Source organism: Physella acuta, unplaced genomic scaffold, assembly GCF_028476545.2.
Source record: "Physella acuta isolate Inbredline_101_S28 unplaced genomic scaffold, ASM2847654v3 ptg001991l, whole genome shotgun sequence".
Classification (NCBI taxonomy): Eukaryota; Metazoa; Mollusca; class Gastropoda; family Physidae; genus Physella; species Physella acuta.
Genome location: NW_026733496.1, coordinates 27,759 through 47,589, shown reverse-complemented (window position 1 = coordinate 47,589; position 19,831 = coordinate 27,759). Strand labels below are relative to the sequence as shown.

At 31.2% G+C, this 19,831-nt stretch overlaps 1 protein-coding gene across 2 annotated transcripts; it reads left to right on the top strand.

The window, feature by feature from the left end:
- On the top strand, positions 1–18,776 carry LOC131931544 (brefeldin A-inhibited guanine nucleotide-exchange protein 1). Of its 2 annotated transcripts, XM_059288376.1 has the most exons (40): positions 1–364; positions 2,639–2,666; positions 2,913–3,060; positions 3,284–3,430; positions 3,791–3,970; positions 4,214–4,294; positions 4,442–4,529; positions 4,677–4,811; positions 5,519–5,650; positions 6,107–6,257; positions 6,354–6,588; positions 6,770–6,869; positions 6,992–7,114; positions 7,818–7,943; positions 8,125–8,341; positions 8,447–8,558; positions 8,654–8,688; positions 8,829–8,999; positions 9,227–9,311; positions 9,438–9,609; positions 10,092–10,246; positions 10,370–10,498; positions 10,748–10,906; positions 11,100–11,217; positions 11,357–11,503; positions 11,613–11,782; positions 11,912–12,063; positions 12,189–12,361; positions 12,565–12,725; positions 12,818–12,948; positions 13,098–13,227; positions 13,337–13,491; positions 13,584–13,703; positions 13,827–13,905; positions 14,068–14,170; positions 14,709–14,851; positions 14,997–15,177; positions 15,272–15,410; positions 15,555–15,672; positions 15,797–18,776. In XM_059288376.1, exons 1-40 carry the CDS (start codon positions 268–270, stop codon positions 15,935–15,937), a joined length of 5,367 nt encoding a protein of 1,788 aa, XP_059144359.1. In that variant the 5' UTR covers positions 1–267; the 3' UTR covers positions 15,938–18,776. The 2 variants fall into 2 exon arrangements, with proteins under 2 accessions (XP_059144359.1, XP_059144360.1); XM_059288377.1 differs by lacking the exon at positions 5,519–5,650.
- Positions 18,777–19,831: the final 1,055 nt, after the last annotated feature.

Here is a 19,831-nt window from a genome sequence, read left to right as displayed (position 1 = left end):
TTATTAGGAAAATATTTAGACTGTTGACTGAATAAATTATACATTTTTCTCGAATCATTAGATTTATATATAAAGATCTAATATCACGTGACGCCAGCATGGCGGATCCGGATGCTTCTTCAGTCATCAAAAGTTACAACTGTGGAGCTTTTATGTTTATATTTAACTGATTTGTAATTTATCATCGGTTTTGTAAACAATAGAGACAATTTATTAAATTTTAGGTTCTCAGTGTGGTCGGCACTTGCCGAAACCAATATAGAAGCGATGTTCCTTACAAGAGCATTAGAAAAAATTCTTGCAGATAAAGAAATTAAAAAGGCGTATCATTCACAACTCAAAAAAGCCTGTGAGGGGGCATTGGGTAAGTTAATAACTTAAAAAACTTTTAATTTATTAATTTAACAACATATTAAGACCAAGACTAACAAAATAGGCCTATACTTAATTTTTTAAGCTAGGCTTAACTACTTCTATTAGATCTACTAAATTTCTGATTAAAGTAAACCAAACTAAGTTTGGCCCAGTTGGGCAGTTTGGGTGGATTTTTATTTTTTATACCAGTGGCAGTCAGTGTGACACTGTGTGCCGATTGTCCAATAATATAATATTATAATAAAAAGGGGTTCTAGGTTGCTGGTAGTTAACTAAAATAAACTCATGGCTTGCAAGTGTCAATGCTAATCCCAACCCTGGTCCTGCTGCCATACGCCTAACCCTAATTTCTAACCATAAAACGGTAATGTCACGATATAGCAATCGGTGGTAAAACTCCATTTTAGCGTATTTTATTCCCCGCTTCATGTTCACCTCCAGTTGAGCATACTTGATTATAAACACAACCGAAACACACAAAAACTGTAGGAAAACATAGGGCTTATTTCTTTATGTTATGAAGTTCTTCTAATCTTGGTGAAGCTGAGATTAAAATAGGCTAAAATTGAGTTTTACCAGCGACGGTTATTATTCCGGAGTGATAAAGCAGTAAAAACAAAACCATGGCGTAGTCTGACACAGTGTTCCGGAAACCACTTGAAATACAGTAAACAGTATTTTATTTGGCGCCATTATTTTTAATACATATGGTTTAGAATGTGCATAGATTGATCTTAGTTGCATTTTATATACTGTTTTGCTAATTATTTTGTATTTCTAATTATTTTAAGTGTATGTGCTATTTATTGCTACTACTAAACATAGTTTTAGTTCTTCTTACTACTTTAGTAAATCTAATCGTCTTATTTTACTAGGCCTAGCTCTAAAATCTAGTAGTTGTTGCAAATCTTCTGTAAGCCTTTTTGGATGATATTTCGAGTCGTCCCTTTGAATCCCGGTCAGAACGTTCCCCGTCGTGGCCTAAACCAACCATGCAATGGCTTTGCCTAGTCAATAAGTCATGTTATGATGTTTACAAAACTTACAGTGTTTTATACTTATTAAAATATGTGTCTACGAATTGCTGTACGGTAGTATATTTTAAATTTAACAATTAGGCCCAAGCATTTTACTATTTAGATTAATGTTGAGTAATTAGGCTATTCCCAAAATCAAACTCTGCCAGAAAAAACTTTTTAAACACCCTCTTCCCATTTGATTAAGTAATTTAATTTAAATATTATTATAATAATACTATTAGTAGGCCTATTACTACTTTTAAAAATTGACTTGATCTTAAGCAACGTCATTTTACCTTTAGCTACTGCTGGCTTATTGGGGACTCTAGCAGTAGAGAGCTGGACTGTCCCTGAGTCCACCCAGCTCTGATGGGGTCCTTACTTACGTTAAGGAAAGTAAAGGTGGCTGGGCATAGTGCTGACCACAGTATCTCTTCATATGCAGAGGTCACAGAAATAAGTGAACTCTGCTTCACTTGCCCTATAGACTGTCAGGTTTGAAAAGGGAACTTTACTTACTTTTACGGCTGGCTTATGGGGTTTTACATTTATGACAGCCACACAAAAAATTTGACTTTTAGCCCCGCATTCCACTCACACACAGTGAGAACAAATGTTATTTTTCTATGGAAAAAAATGTTAAAAAGCATTTTTTTCTCTAGTTTTAAGTAGATTTATAATAATCTTAAGGCCACATCAGGCTTATGAACCCTATTTCTGTTTTCTCCAACACTTACCTACTGCAGAGATACTAATTTTATTAATTTAGATTCCATGAATACACGCTTTGCTGTTGTTGTTTTTTTAGACTAGCACCTCAGTTTAAAAGTTAAATTTTGTATGCACATAAAATATTTTTTGTGCATGTTTGCTGTAACATGCAATTATTTTGATGCTTAACTAATTAAATGGACAATTACATGGACTAAAATGCTCCCAACTCATATTTACAAAAGTTGATTTTTTCTGAGCCCCCCCCTCCCCTAAACACCAGTTTCTACTTTTACCATTGAACTGGGCTAAACTTGGGGTTTGGATGTCAATGATGATTTAGTAAAATGTGTTTACATTAGCCAACTTTTGAATACACATAATTTTAGGTAGCCAAATAGAACATTGAGAAATTAATTTGAACTCTTTGTCTCATTTTAAAATTTATATACATTTCTTCCAAGACCAAAGTGTTATTTGATTTCCCACCTTTTTCTTTGTATCTACTACTCTACTAATATTTTTTTTTCCAGATGAACTTAAAAGTGAAAATAAAAAGAAGTAAGTACTACTATTACTATCTTCTTCCTTTAAAGTTTGTTAATGTTTGTGTTAAAATTGATCTTTCTTGATTAATTCTTTTGCAATTCACACACTGCTTTGTAAGAATGAAATAATCAAAATATTGATATTTTTAATTTCCCTCACCTGTTATAGTAATTTTAAAAATTTTAACCAGCTTTTAGAAGCATTAACAATTGACATGCACAGGAAATAAATGAAACCAACCCTGCTTACATTTTTCAGCCATGAAGATCCTAAAGAATCTTCCTCAGCTCTACCTGTTCCAAAACAAGCAGGTTTTGTTGAAGCAGACAAATATTTCCTGCCCTTTGAACTGGCCTGTCAATCTAAATGTCCTCGAATTGTTAACATAGCTTTAGATTGTTTACAGGTAAATTTTTAAAAATATTTAATAGTATTCTAGTTTGTTATTGGTTGTTTTTTTTAGGGGGGGGGCGTGTAATCAAGAATTCATTTTCTCACTAAGTTAATTTTTATGTTTATTTCACACAAAATATGTGTTGTTGTTTTTTTTTTAGGTAAATTTGTTTGTCTGTTGTTTATTTTATTTTATTTTTTTTCCACGCTAATAAAGTTACCTTTTTTGTATGCAGAAGCTTATTGCGTATGGACATTTGACTGGTAATCTCCCTGACACAACATCTCCTGGAAAACGTCTTATTGACCGCATAGTGGAAACAATATGTGGGTGTTTCAATGGTCCTCAAACAGAAGAAGGTGTTCAGCTACAAATTATTAAGGTTATTGCCTTTTCAAATATGAAGGAGTAAAAATAACAAAAATGAAAATGTTTTAAAACAACATCATTTAATTTGACTATTTAAGTGTACAATTTTAACTGTTAACAAGCTAAAATAAATAAAATGTATGTAAGCTTTTTAGATATGGAAAGGCTTGACTCAGCAGCATTATTTAACAGCTAAAAATTACCATTAATATTCTACTATTTGGCATTGCTTGTTTAAGATAAAAGATTGGTTTGTATTCTTAAAGTCACCAACAGATTAAGACTTTTTTTAAAAATAATTTTATAATAATTTTTTTTTTAATTATAATTTTATATTTTATAATAACTTTTAACACATGTATTACCTAAATAGGCACTTTTAACTGTGGTTACATCCACCACATGTGAGATCCATGAGGGCACTGTGTTGCAGACTGTTAGAACTTGCTACAATATTTACTTGGCTAGTAGAAATCTAGTCAACCGATTGACCGCCAAGGCCACTTTAACTCAGATGCTAAATGTCATCTTCAGTCGTATGGAAACACAAGCTGTAAGTTAGGTCTAATAAATGTCATCTGTATGTCTACACTTTTTAAAAGATTTTTAAAAAATTATTCCGTGCTATTGTTTAAATAGTTTTAATTGCAAATCATCCCATAAACAAAATAATTTGGTTTTTTAAGGGTAGACTTTTTAAGCAATTTTATTCCTTGCTTGAAAAGATATTAAGCTAATATTGAATACAATGTAAAAGGTTAACAGATTTTTCATAACTTTTACAATGCTTGGCCAGGCACAAGACGAAAAGGTCCAAGAACAGAGTGATAATAAAGATGCCAAAAAGACAGATGTTGTGAATGGACAAGAAACCAATGTAATTTTATTGTCATTTATTTAATTTTAATTGTTACATAGAAATATTTTTGTAAATACTAAGGTTTTTGTTTTTACATATTTAAACATAAACAAAAATATCATTACAGTTTGATTTCTGTTTTAATATTAGTTTTCTTTTACTCAGGATAAAAAGGAGAGTGCTGATGAGGGTGTCTCTGTTGAAGAAAATGGGGAAGATTCAAATGACTCAGTACAGGCCAAGTCTACAAAAAGTAAACTATACCCTTTTTAGTTCATAAGTAATGTCTTTTAATTAGTCTTAAATTATGTTGTATCAATGATTGGTTATACATAGATTATCATCATGTTTTCACATGGTGTACTAGTTTAAAACTAAAGTAAAGTTTTAACTGTTACAGATAAAAATGAAACGGAGGATTCTGTCAAAAACAATGGTTCAACCCAGAATAGCAGAGAAGGGTCATGTGAGACTGACACAGCTGAAGGAATAGTGTCTAGTATTTTAAATGACATTATACAAAATGTTGGTAAAGGTTAGTCAATTCAGAATTATCTGTTATTCTTTATTAACTGACCTCACTCAACATCTTTTTAAAAAATGTCTCTGCCTGTTTATGGACTTTTTATTTGGCTTAAATCATTAACATTTGACTTAAATTTTAATCCTATGGTCATTTGTATTCTCCAGACATAAATTTTTTCTGTGCCATGAATTAGGTTATTTTTGTAATTTTAGATAATTTTAAAAATATTTTTATAGCTTCTAAACAGTTAGTTGTTGGTTAATAAGTAAGCTAAATTTAAGTTAAACATCATTGTTAATCAAGTAATTATTTATTGAAGTAATTAAGTTAGCTCCATATACTGTATAAAGTTTAGTTTATTTTGATACAAACTGCCTTAGTTTGTTTAAAGCATGAATAATACATTTTGCTTGACTTTTTGCTACTAATTGACAAGTCATCCTTTGCGCACTAGCATATGCAAAAAAAGTTGCACGTTATATGCTTGATCTGGAGTAATTTTAATTTATCTTCTTATTATTTCTTAGCACATTTTTCTCAGTATTGATTCAATTTTAGGGAAAATACTTAAAATTAGGTACTGAAAAATAATAATGATTAAGGTCTGGAAGTCATTGAAAGCTGACTCTACTGTCACTACCTTTCATTAGATTGGGTTTGCTGCTAATACTTTATTAGATTATATTTTTTGCCATTTTAATTTGGTTCCCAATTAGGCGAAGAAGATAAGCCTGGAGCGACAGAAAACCCTAGTGACAATGTAGTTGAATCAAACAATGCACAGAATGACACAAATCACCCTGCTACAGTAGAACAACAAACGTCTGTAATGACAAACTCAACAGAAGGTGATTGATCCTAACAGGAATTTTGTTAGACTTTCTTTAATGTAAACTATTATTAATGGTACTGTACAGTAGCAGATTTGATTAAGACTTTGTGTCGATTATTCATTTTTTGTTACTTCATTAGTTAAATCAATCTTTTTTTATAAGAAGCTAATTCTGCCTTATTTTACATTTATACATGTAATCTACTCTGATTTTATCATGATTAGTCACTGCATGTATACATTCATTCTTTCTTTTCTTGGATTGGATTGGAAGTTCCTAAGCTTTAGCATGTTATTTTTTCTTCTTTTTTTTTTTACATTTTATTTCAGTGTGCCAACTAAAGATAGTTATCCAGAGTTGTTATTTTTTAACTAAAATCTAAATTATTAAATATACATCAAAATGTCTCAATAATTTATTAAAATTGTGTACTTTAAATTCATTAAATATACATACAATAATTGTATTCAGGTACTGCAACCTCACCTGATGATTCTACTGAGGGCGGAGAACAGTTTCATGGAGCTTTCAGTCACATTCTTCAAAAGGATGCCTTTCTAGTATTTAGAAGTCTATGCAAGCTTTCTATGAAGCCTTTAGGGGACGGACCACCAGATCCAAAGTAACTTTATATATAACTATATTTATAATAATATTTTTTTTTTTTTTCTTAGCTGAAATTATCGGTGATGATAAAACTTGTATTATTCTATTTCAGGTCCCATGAACTGCGCTCTAAAGTCTTGTCTCTGCAGTTACTGCTTTCAATACTACAGAATGCTGGACCAGTATTTCGCACAAATGCCATGTTCATTAATGCAATAAAGCAGTATTTGTGTGTTGCTCTGTCCAAGAATGGAGTCAGCTCTGTGCCAGAAGTGTTTGAGCTTTCCTTAACTATTTTCATAACTTTACTTGCAAATTTCAAACAGCACCTTAAAATGCAAATTGAGGTAAGTTTTATTTCTTGCTTTTTTCCAAACTGGTTTTTGTCCTATTTATCAATTTTAATAGCTGTTAATATCTGACAGTCAGTTTTTAGTTGTCTGAAATGAGTGTTAAAGCTATTGCTCTGTACTTGATGTTTGAAGAAAAATAAAAATGTGTATATACATTTGTGATTTATTTTTTCAGGTATTTTTTAAAGAAATATTTTTATACATTTTGGAAACCCCCAGTAGCTCTTTTGAACACAAGTGGATGGTTATTCAGGCACTTACAAGGATTTGTGCAGGTTTGAATTCATGCATACTGTAACACATGATACAAAAACTAAATATTGCATTGAAATTATTAATTAGGTGCTTTGAAATTTCTGTTATCACAATTTTTTAACCATTTTTTCTCCTCTTACAGACGCTCAAAGTGTTGTAGACATTTATCTCAACTATGACTGTGATTTAGCATTGGCCAATATCTTTGAACGTCTGATAAATGATCTTTCAAAAATAGCCCAGGGACGTCATGCATTAGAACTAGGTTTGTTTATTTCCTTATGTATTTTGCGTATTTCCTGAATATCTTCTTTAGACCTAGAAATCCATTGAGCATCTGAAGTAGAGTTTCTTGACCTATGATACAAAGGGATAGGGTAGTCACCACTAAGCTCAGCTGCCTTTCCCAACATAAGTCCAATAACCATCAGAGTTGGGTGGACTCAGTAAAAAAGCTGAAACGAGATCCAAACTCAGGACTTTTGGGATAGCAGCCAAACGTTCTACAATTAATCCTGCCGTCCCACTGTAACAGAATAGTTCTTTTTTAAAAAGTTCCCTTTTTCAAATCTGACGGTCTATAGGCCAAGTGAAGTATAGTTCACTTGTTTCTGTGACCTCGGCATATGAAGAGATAGTGTGGTCAGCACTATGCCCAGCCGCCTTTACTTTCCCTAACGTGAGTTAGGTACCCATCAGAGTTGGGTGGACTCGGGGACGGTCTACTGATTTGAACCCGGATTTGAACTCGAGACTTACAGTCCAGCACTCTACCTCTAGACCACTCCGTCCCATTAGAATAGTTTAATTAAGCATTATTTTTCGGAGGTTTTTTTTTTGGACAAAATTGAGCTTAATCAAGTAGATATTTCTAAAACTGTAATCACCATTTTTCTTCTTATCTGTTTGTACAAATTGAATAAATAATTTATTTAACAATTACTTTTATTATTATTATTTTCTCTCAGGGGCTACACCTAATCAAGAAAAGAGCATGCGAATCAAAGGACTTCAATGTTTGGTATCTATCCTGAAGTGTATGGTTGAGTGGAGTAAAGATCTTTACATCAATCCTCACTCACAGTCTAACTTGGGTGTGTAAGAGTAATGTTCTAGTATTTCATTGCATATCTGATGTTATGTTTCTTAAGTCTACTTTTTAATACTTAAGCTGATAAGTTAAAATAAGAAAAGATAGTTTATAGGGCAAATATTAGAATTTAGATCTGTATGAGTATTTAAAAATGTAACCTTTCCTTTTGAAATACTTAACAGGTCAGGATAGCAAACCGTACACAGAAACAGACAATGACTCGGGTAGTGGGACGATGACAAGCTATGGGAGCACCAACTCTCTTAGCTCTAATTCTAGCGCTCCCACTACTGTTGTTGCTGGAGGAAGCTTTGCTCCTGGTACAGTTCCTGCTGATAATCCCGAACAATTTGAGGTTCTCAAGCAACAGAAAGAGGTCATGGAAATAGGAATAGAGCTGTATGTAATATTTTAAAAACATTTCTCTATAAATTTATAAAATGTTAATTTTGTTAATACTCCAGTTAATAATCTTGTTTTTTGTTTTTTTTAATCAATCAACAGGTTTAATAAGAAACCTCTTAAAGGTATTCAGTACTTACAGGAGCAAGAAATGTTGGGTAAATTGCCTGAAGATATTGCAGAATTCTTGCACACTGAGGAGCGCCTTGACAAGGTATGTTATTTTTTCCTGATTTTTAATCCGTTTAACATTATATATGTAAAATATATATAGCATTAACTTTTCATGTTTTGACTTTCTTTTTTCAGACTGTAGTGGGAGATTTTTTTGGAGAAAATGAGAAGTAAGAGTTTTATAAGTTGTTAGTTTCTTTCCCCACTTTTTTCATTCATTGAGTTATAGAACAAAATCAAATAAGTATGTTAAAGTATTTAAACAGTATAACACAAATTAAAAAAAAATGACAATTGTTTTTACTTTCAGATTTCACAAAGAAGTGATGTATGCGTATATAGATCATATGGATTTCACTGACATGGATATTGTTTCAGCTTTGCGCAAATTTTTAGAAGGTTTTCGGTTGCCTGGTGAATCCCAGAAAATTGACAGACTGATGGAGAAATTTGCTTCTCGTTACTATGAATGCAACAAAGAGTAAGTACTAGTAATGAATTTAGCTTAATGATCATTCAATGGAGGAAACAACTTTGGGGTCAACAAAAATCGTTTAATGTGCATAATAGAATAAAAAATAAACACTGTAGGATTTCCAAACATTCTCATTTTTCAAAGTGCACAACAACGGGTATTTAAGTTAAATTTTAACATTAATAAGTAAATTTAAAGGTTGAGATCTTTAAAATTTGTCATCTGTTTTTCAGATTAGAAATATTTGCTAGTGCAGATACAGCTTACGTTTTGGCCTTCTCTGTTATTATGTTGACCACTGATCTTCACAATCCTCAGGTAATTATCAGAAAATTGTTTTGAAAACTTATTTAACCACTTTGCTTTGTAAAATAGAGAGGTTAACTGTTTCAGTAATTCTGAATTAAGTAAGCTTTATTTCTGCACTTTATTATATAATTCTAGGTTAAGCCAAGTTCTAAGATGACCAAAGAACAATACATTAAAATGAACAGAGGCATCAATGACAGTAAAGACTTGCCTCCTGATTACCTCTCGGCTATCTATGATCAGATTGCTGGCAAAGAGATTAAAATGAAAGCCCACAGTAGTGGTATCAAGCCAAATAAACCATCAAGTAAGTTTTTTATTTATTTTTACATTGTATTTTCTGTTGGTAACATGTCTTATAAGCAATCAATTAGCTGATAAGTACTAAGGATTGATAGTAACTACGCAACACGCTATTGTAAACTGCAGTATAGTCTGTTGTCACACTAGGATGTAGTCCATTGACAAAAGTCCTTTAGGCACCTTGATCCTGGGCTAATTTCTCCAACCTTCCCTAGTGGTAACCCATCTGTAATAGTTCAATGAAAAATGATTAAATACGTCCAATCTTTATTAAATGGTGTTATGTAAGCAAAGTAATTTGCAATCAGTTTTCACTGTAATGAAAAGTATTCAAAACTATGATTGATTGAGAGTTAAAATGTATTTTCTGACATTTTCACTCCCACTGGATAAAACTATTCCTTAAGAAAAAAGCTTTAGTTAGTATGATTATAACAACTTGAATTAACAATTCATTTATCAAAACAAATATTTTTACTTATCTAGAGGACATAACCTCAGACAAACAGCGGAGACTTTTGTACAATGTAGAGATGGAACAAATGGCACAGACAGCCAAAGCACTTATGGAAAGTGTCAGCCATTGTCAAGTTAGTTTTACTAGCGCTACACACCAAGAACATGTCAGACCTATGTTTAAGGTATTTATTGGTTTAACTATTTTTCTATCCTTGTTTTTTTTAGATGAATAATTTTTAGCTGTTAACAAATAATTTTAAGAACTTTTACTGAAGCAATATTACTATCATCTTTAATATTTTCAGCTTGCATGGACCCCATTCCTTGCAGCATTTAGTGTTGGTTTGCAAGACTGTGATGACAATGAGATTGCCCAACTTTGTTTGGATGGGATACGTTGTGCTATTAGAATCGCTTGCATATTTCACATGGAGGTACGGCCTTTAACATAATTATTTTAGAAGCTTTCTGATGGTTGCCTTAGTTGGGGATAGAGAAGTCAGTTGGAATAGTGCTGACCACATAATCTCTTCATTTGCAGTTTTAATAGAAGCAGATTAGCTCTTATTTCCCCTTAAAGATCATAGCATAAAAAATTTCACCTTTATTCAACAAGTATTTAAAAAATCTCATGTTTTCTTTAAGTTCCATTTTATCATTTCATTTTCTGCATTTATTTACAGCTTGAAAGAGATGCATATGTTCAAGCACTTGGAAGGTTCACCTTGCTGACCTGTGCCACACCTATTACAGAAATGAAAACCAAAAACATTGACACAATTAAGACACTCATCTCTGTGGCTCACACTGATGGAAACTATTTAGGAAAATCTTGGCTAGAGGTCAATGAATAGATTTTAAAAATTATAATCAGTAATCTTTAACTGCTTCTTTTTTTTTAAATATTAAAATATCTTTATCATGTCAAAAGTGAATGTTAAAAAATAAAAGTGCCATACCAATTGCATTATTCCAATGAAATTTGGATCACTACATTTTTTTAAATTTATTAACTTATATTTTTTTTCTATCCAGATCTTGCGTTGCATTTCTCAGCTTGAGTTAGCGCAGTTAATTGGTACAGGAGTTAAAACAAAGTACATTGCCTCTGGGCCACACTCAAGCAATCCGGTTGAGGCACATGATCCAGAAGGTAATTGTACTTAGGTTTTACTTATCTTTACATAAACCTTATTTAACTTACTATACACTGAGATATCTTAAACTTTTGTTTTCATAACACTGCTGATAGAAATGCCGACTTCATTTATTGTGTTGTTTTTTTTCCCCAGCCATTGTAAAAGGTAACATGGGAAACATGGACAGGCAGAGACTAGCCAACTTTCAGGAGACTGTAGGTGAAACAAGCTCACAAAGTGTTGTGGTAGCAGTGGACAGAATATTTACTGGTTCTGTCAAACTTGATGGAGATGCTATTGGTAAATACTTCATTAACTATAACTAATGAGAAATGGTTACTTAAAAAGTTAGCTTTTTTATAGTTTATAAGTATATGTTTACATAAGCATGTTTTTTTTTAAAATCTAGTTGAGTTTACTCGTGCCCTGTGCCAAGTATCCATGGATGAGTTGGCCAGCACTGCTCACCCACGAATGTTCAGTCTGCAGAAAATTGTTGAGATTTCTTACTATAACATGGGCCGTATTCGTCTACAGTGGTCTCGAATATGGACTTTCCTCAGTGAACATTTTAATAAGGTGAGCAACAGATTTTAAGAATGTATTTTTATTAAATAAACGCTGATACCAATCTTTTCTCAAACTAATTTCATTTAAATTTGTTTAATATAAAATGCAGTGTTCCCTTTCTTTCGTTATTTTATATAGGTTGGGTGCAATCCAAACGAAGATATTGCCTTCTTTGCTGTGGACTCTTTAAGACAGCTCTCTATGAAATTCATTGAGAAAGGAGAGTTTGCCAATTTCAGATTCCAAAAAGATTTCTTGCGCCCCTTTGAACACATCATGAAAAGAAACAAGTATGATTGCTTAAACAAAACAAAAATGCTTTGCAGTTATTCATAAGTTAAATAAATACTTTTAAAAAATTGGAAACCTACCTTTTTTTTAAAGTTAGCTCATATACATGTATACTTTTTGAAAGGTCTCCTGCAATCAGAGACATGGTTGTAAGATGTGTTGCTCAGATGGTGAATTCACAAGCAGCCAACATTAAGTCAGGTTGGAAAAATATCTTTAGTGTTTTCCACCTTGCCGCCTCAGACCATGATGAGGGCATAGTTGATCTTTCATTCCAGACCACAGGGAAAATTATTTGTGAGTACATTTGAGGACAGACTTATGTTATAATATGGCTGCTAAACCTTTTTGTCAGTCTTTAATGAATTTCAAAGTTTTTAAAAAATTAACTGCATCACTTTAAGTCAAATCAAATTAAGAGGTTAAATATCAATTTTTGAATATGTTTAAAATTTATCTTTCAAATTTTATAGTATCCATTACTATTTTTCCTCCAACAGCCAATGTTTTTGAAAAACACTTTGCTGCAATTATTGATTCATTCCAAGATGCAGTCAAATGCTTATCTGAATTTGCATGTAATGCTGCTTTTCCTGATACCAGCATGGAAGCAATAAGGTTTATCAGAAACTGTGCCAAATATGTAGCTGAGAAGCCCACTGTAAGTAACTAGTGCTTATGCTCATGTTTGGTGTAACATTAATGTTGGAGCAAAGCTCTTACAAATGCTTTTTTTTTTAATCTATGGCCTAGATGTTTAAAGAGCATGCAGGTGAAGAGATATCAGTTCCAGAGGATGATAGGGTCTGGGTAAAGGGATGGTTTCCTGTTTTATTTGAATTATCTTGTGTGATCAATAGGTGCAAACTAGATGTTCGGACAAGGTAATTCATATTTAATTTTTTTAAATATTTTGTTGAAAAAATATTTATGCCTTTTTATCAAGCGAGTAATTTAATTTAGAATTGTTGTAAACAACTGGCAGGTTTATATAACACACAACTGTTAAAAAATAATTTAATTTTTTCAAAAGGGGTTTGACTGTGATGTTTGAGATTATGAAGACATATGGGGAAAGCTTTCAATCTCACTGGTGGAAAGATTTGTTCAAAATAGTTTTCCGAATCTTTGATGTCATGAAGTTGCCTGAACAACAAAATGAGGTCAGTCAAAACATTTAACATTATGCAGAAGATATGTTGGAAATTTATCTTTTTTCGTTTAGATTGTTTTGTTTCTATTATTAATTAAATGCAATTTTTTTTTAATCAGAAAGCTGAGTGGATGACAACAACTTGTAATCATGCACTTTATGCTATTGTGGATGTGTTCACTCAATACTATGAGCAGTTGTCTCCTTTGTTACTGACTGATCTATATCAGATGTTACAGTGGTGTGTTGCACAAGATAATGAACAGCTTGCCAGGTACTAGTCTTTATTAAGAAACCATGGTAAAACTAAACATTTAGTCAAACATGCTCAACTTGGTCTTTAAAATTATATTATTATTTTTCTAGATCAGGTACCAATTGTCTTGAAAACCTGGTGATATCAAATGGTAGCAAGTTTTCAATTAGTGCTTGGGACCAAACATGCAGCTGCATGCTTGATATTTTCAAATCAACCATTCCACATAAGTAAGTTGTTCTTTATTAAATCAGATATTTCCTTATTTAGCATTATTAAAAGATGAGCTCCATGTGTTAGCATGTTTAGAAACCATTGTTGTTATGTCTATAGTTTCTTTATAATTTTCACAGACTATTAAGCTGGCAACCTGAGAGTGTTTTTGATGTTACCTCTCCTGTTAGACATGATTCTATTGGCTTTGAAAACCCTGTAAGTTCTATCACTACTTTAAATTCTGAATTATTTTCTATAGTATGAATGATGCTTTTCAACCCCCACAGACAAATTGAAGAAATATATGATATATAATTTAAAAGTAAAGCTTTTTAGTCAATCAGTATTTAGTTCAAATTTTTTACTTTTTTTCCCCAGGATGAATATTTTTCTGAGGTTGGTCACATGGGCAGAGCAGAAAGTATGCAGAGTATACAAAGCTCAACATCTCAGGAATGGCATGATAACAGAGCCATTAAAAGTAAGTTTCTGCTAAATATTGCTAGCACTTCCACTTGTATAAGTTTTCATGTAAATCTATAAGCCACCAGGTAATGTGTCACTCATCAGTATTGACATTTTGGATTTTTCTGGTGGTGTGAGGCTTTTATTTCATGGGAAAGTTGATGGGCTTACTGGGCCCAGATGCCCAGGGAACCATGTTCATTGGATGATTACATCACACCCTGTGGGGTGAGATATTCATAGAGGGCACTGCACCATTGTGATTTTACCATAGCAAAGCACATATATACATAGTTTTTTTAATGCGAGAATAAAACAATAGCTCATGTAACGCTACTTAAGAAATATGATTTATTTTACTCTATAAAATGTTAGCTTTTCCCAATTGTTTTTTACAAGTACATTAACTTAATCTTTATTAATTAAAAGATCAAAATTCATGTGTAGCATAATTGATAAGTTATTCCAAAAAATAATTGTTAATTTTTTTTTTGCTGTTGTCTTAGTAGATCTTGATTTAAACATGAATATGATTAATTAAAATCTCTTTTTAGAAACTGCATATGACCATCAGTTGTTCCAGAGCCTTTTAATTAAATGTGTTGTTCAGCTTGAGTTAATTCAGACAATAGACAACATAGTTTTCTTTCCTGCCACAAGTCGTAGAGAGGATGCTGAAAACTTAGCTGTTGCTCAGGTATATTTGACTTTATTTTACTGAACTACATAAGTGAATCATTTCAAATCTTTTGTCACAGCTTTACTTTCTATTAGTGATTTTATTATTATTTTTAAAAATTTGATCTGTTTTTAGAATCCATTGATTATGTTTTATTTATCAGGGCGGAGACAATGATTCCTTAACAGATTCTTATCATGAGCATTCAAGTGACGAGCAAGGAATGTACCAATATCTTTCCTCCAGTCAGTTGCTTATGTTTGTTGATTGCCTTCTTGAGTCACACAGATATGCAAAGTCTTTCAACTCTAACCATGAGCAAAGGAATGTCCTCTGGAAAGCAGGTATACTAAGTTAATAATAATTGTTAATATTTCAAGAAAAAAATCATAATTTAAATCTTTGTTGTTTTTTCATGTGTTTTCATTTTTGTTATAGGTTTCAAGGGGAAAGCAAAACCAAATTTGTTAAAGCAGGAGGCACAGAGCTTAGCATGTTTGTTCAGGATTCTTTTTAGGTTATATGATGATGTGAAGCGACAAAGTTCATGGCCTGAAGTGGAGCAGAAAATCTTAGAGTAATTTTTTTATTATTATTTTTTAATATCCAGTAAATTATAAATAATTTGTGTGTATTAAATATTAAATCACTTAAAATATTGAAATAATTTCTTATAAACCATAAATGGCAGTTGTGTTAGCCTAACTTTATTTTACTTCAGAGTTTGTAAAGAAGCCTTGGAGTATTTCCTTAGCATCCAGTCTGAGAGTCACAAAGAGGCTTGGGGAAACTTACTACTACTTTTGCTCATTCGTTTATTGCGGATGTCAGAGGAAAGAGTAAGTATAAGGATCAATCCTTTGTGAAATACAAAAATCATTTTTTTAAAACTGTTGCTTTACCATGGCCAATAAGCTAAATTATTTACTGAATTGAATCACATTGCTGTCTTTTTATTTCCAGTTCAAGATACATGCAAGCGCATATTTTCCACTCCTGTGTGAAATTATAATGGTCCCTCTTAAAACAGAAATAGTGTCTACTCTGCGCAAGTTTTTCCTGAGATTAGGACCTGCATTTGGAATAACACCCAAATCTGTTTAAATGAGAGAGAGAAATTTTATTCGGTTAATTAAAAGAAATTTATTTCATTGTGGGTCAAGTTTTTAGTGGGAATACGTTTACATTTATTTTTATGTCTAAATTTTTATATTATTTGTTTAGTTCATCAGTCTAAATTCTGTTCGAGGTATGTGTTTAAATAAGCCATTATTATTCAGGAATGTCATTAAAAACAAACTGCTAGGCATGTAGTTTGTCAAGAGTAGTTCGTCTGTAAGCTGTTTACAATTTCTGTTGTTTTTTTAAATATAAAATACAGTTGTTTTTTTTTTACTTCAAACTTATCTTTTTATTTTTTCTGGCAAACATTTACCCAAAAAAAATGTTTGTTTGCCAAAAAAAAAATCTTAGAACTTTCTGATGTTAGATCTCTTTTTTTTATGGTCTTGAGTAAACAGTATCTATTACTACTATATAACTTTAATATAACTTACATTTTTTAAGTAAATGAACCAAGAAAGTTAAAATGTTTAAAACAGTGATTTCATAATTTAAATTAGCTAATAATCCATGCTTTACATATATTTTTAACTGAATCTGCTTCCATAGGAGACTTGTCAGAGAGTTCATTAAAGCATACTTTAATTCACACTTTGAAAAAAAAAAATTTAGCAGGCTCATAGACTGGTTGTGATAGTACATAAAATATTGTCTCTATATTAAGACATCTCCCAAGCTCTAAACTACTGCAATTTTTTTTTTAAAAGCTTAACGGTAAAATTATTTAATACTTTTTTATTTGTGGTAATAATTGTATACTATGTATTTATTTTGAAACTGTGATTGCATGAGGCATCAAAATCTAATGAAGAAAAAGTGTGATAATCACCAACAGTATAGTGGTCACTTGTCTTACTTTCAGTTTTCTATTTATTATGCATTTTGTGTTGCCTGTTGCAAATTATTAGCCAATGTAAATAAAAAAATTAACATTTGCACGTGGTTGTAAATATGGTGTAAAAACATTCCTTTGTATCAATCAGTTATTTGGGATGAGATTGAAATTTATGACTGAGTGATTTTAAAAATTGTCAATAAACCAGTAAAGATCTTTATTTTTCTATGCTCAAGGGTATAAAACTATTGCTATTGTACAAATAATAATAGCTTTTACTAGAACATGCTTAAGAAATGTTGGGAATTTCTTCTGCACAAAAAAATTAAATAAATGTCTTTGCTTGCATTCCTATGCACATTTTCAAGTAGATTATACAGCCGCTTACTAGTATTAGCACAATATAAAATCTGTGTAACTAAATTCCTGAATGTTAGGCAAAAAATTTTAACTTCCAAAGGGTTGTATATAAAACTGTAGCACACATTGCCTGTAGAATCTAACATGTAGAAGCCTTAATTTAAAATCGCTCTTTTGCTCTTGTATATACACATTTTAAATTTTGGTTAAAAACACTGGATGTGTAAACAAGTTAATAAAAAATATTTTTCTATTTTGTTTCACAGAATCGATAGACATTTTAAATTTATTGAATTTTGTAAGTTATGTACATTTCCTTTATGTTGACTTTTGAAATTAGAACAGATATTTTAACCACTACAACAAAAAAAAAAAAGCAATTCATTTTCTCAAAAACTCCTTTTGTAAGTTGTTGGTCTTAGTAATAGTTTTGGTTTGGCTACATTTCTATAAGTTAACACTAGATATAAAATTCTGACTGAACTATGCAGATGTTTGTTTATTCAGATATTAGCCTTACAACCAAAATATCTATCAAAATGAAAAATGATATTTAGTTTTTAGAACTACTAGCTGATTTACCATAGTTGAACCAAGAATAGCATCATTGGAATTATTTAACTGAAATTTTTTGCATTTATTTTATTTCAAATGCATAATCTATAATAAAAAAATTGCTTAATTTTATGTTGCTATATTTAAGCTCTCGGAGGCAAGTTTGGATTTAAAAAACAAGAATTTCATTATTTTTCCCTCATGGAATAAAAATTTTCTTTTGTCTTAAAAGAAGATAATGGTTGCATACTATGTACAGTATTGTAGAGTTATTAAATACATAACAACATAGCCAGAAAGTAATGCTATATTATGACACTGGGATTAGTACAGATATATACAGGCCGTATTTGTGTAGTCCATTTTACTCATGCTTATTTGCCACATTGGTGATGTATTCATTTTATTACAGTATGAGAATTTTAACTTTTTAAAAAACCGTGTTGTTTTTGTATTTCATTTATTTATATTAGACTGATTGTCCAGTGAAAAGTCTGGCCAATACTGGAGTTACACTACTTAGTCATGGCTTACTTTTTTTATGCACATGCTATATCTTCAGAAGTAAAACAGCTTTGTTTGTCTTTAACATTTGAATGTAATATAACCCTTTACCATGTGTTCTCTTTCATTATATCACAGAAAATTTAGTATTTCTTCCAGTTTTATTTTACTGAATAAATAAATCAACCTTTATGTAATGTGAAATTGTTTAAAATTATTATATTGTTTCTTATAACACTGGTAAAGGGGTTAATGCAGGGGTCTGCAACCTTTCTGTAGAGCCATTTTCTAAAGTTACTAGTGCTGACCACTGTGTTAATGCAATCAACTGAAATTGAGACAACTTTGTGTTTTATCCAAATAAGCTGAGATGTGCTTATACAGCCTAACATTTTCATTAATTTATACTCTTGTCCTTTTTTTTTTTAAAATATTTATTATATTCTGTATATTTTGAACTATACATTAGTTTGCAATGGCTGTTTAAAATTGTGATCCAAGGATGTGAATATTATTGGTGTGTTTACTTCAATAATAGATTTGACTATAATTGAATAAAATATCCAGTTATCTAATTCCAGTCTCTTGTTTATTTTCTTATTTGATTTGCCAAAGTAATTCAGACATCTACAGTTGAAATTTTTAAAAATCAATGTATTTATAATGGAACTGAAAGAAAAACTACTTTGTCTATAAACATTTTTACAATGTTATTTAGACTGATAGTTCATATTTGGCTTACCAACTTAATTTAATAGTTGGTAAAAGGCTGAACATTTTGGTAACAGGAATCTCACTTCATCATGCCCTCAATGCATTACACCTTTTAGAAAATGTTCAATGCAAATTAATATCATGCATTACTTGGTCATTCCTTGTTCCTTCAAGGTTATAGATAATGACTTCCAAGAATATTAGTAAACTACCTCATATCTGTATCACAATGTACTTACAACTATGACTAGTCAATAAGAATATTACAAGAAAAACAATAGGAGCTGGGAAGCAGTTAGCCTATCAGTGGAACACCTCCAATCTACATAAGATGTATAAATTTCAGAAAGGTGGAAGTATCATACTTGTAGTGAGTTGAATAGCTGCAGAGTAACAATGTTCTTTCAATTTGTTTCTAGGAGAAGCAGTTAATGAATAGATCAAGATAATAGATAATGTTAATCAGGAGTTATCATATTTTTGTTTTGTGTGACTGCACATAGTTGAGTAATACAATTGATAGAACTGCAGTTGAGAACCGCAAAATAGTTTCAGATATAACATTGATATGAGTAATGTTCATTTTTCATTCATTATTAACAAATTTCTTTTGAGGCAGTTTTGAAGCATAAGATTAAGAGCCGCTGTATTATTTGAATATTTGTGTATATAAACGTGTTAGTAAAAAAAAAAAATAAAGCTTCGAGGATCTAGATCTAGATCTACATCCAACTCTAGTTCGTTGGAATATGATATTTCATCTAGATCTAGATCTTCTTCATGGGCTATACTATATTTAGTAGATCTAGATCTATACTATTACTAGATCTATCGATGGTTTTCTCTTGTAAAAAATTTTTTTTATAGTATAATGTTTGATTTCGTGTATTAGATGACTCGTTCAGCTA

Bases quoted from the DNA above. Each gene is read 5' to 3' on its own strand.
- LOC131931544 (XM_059288376.1), top strand. From the start codon at position 268: ATGTTCCTTACAAGAGCATTAGAAAAAATTCTTGCAGATAAAGAAATT. The intron at 12,064-12,188 runs GTATGATTGCTT...ACTTTTTGAAAG, and splicing joins CACATCATGAAAAGAAACAA to GTCTCCTGCAATCAGAGACA. The intron at 12,726-12,817 runs GTAAGTAACTAG...TCTATGGCCTAG, and splicing joins ATGTAGCTGAGAAGCCCACT to ATGTTTAAAGAGCATGCAGG.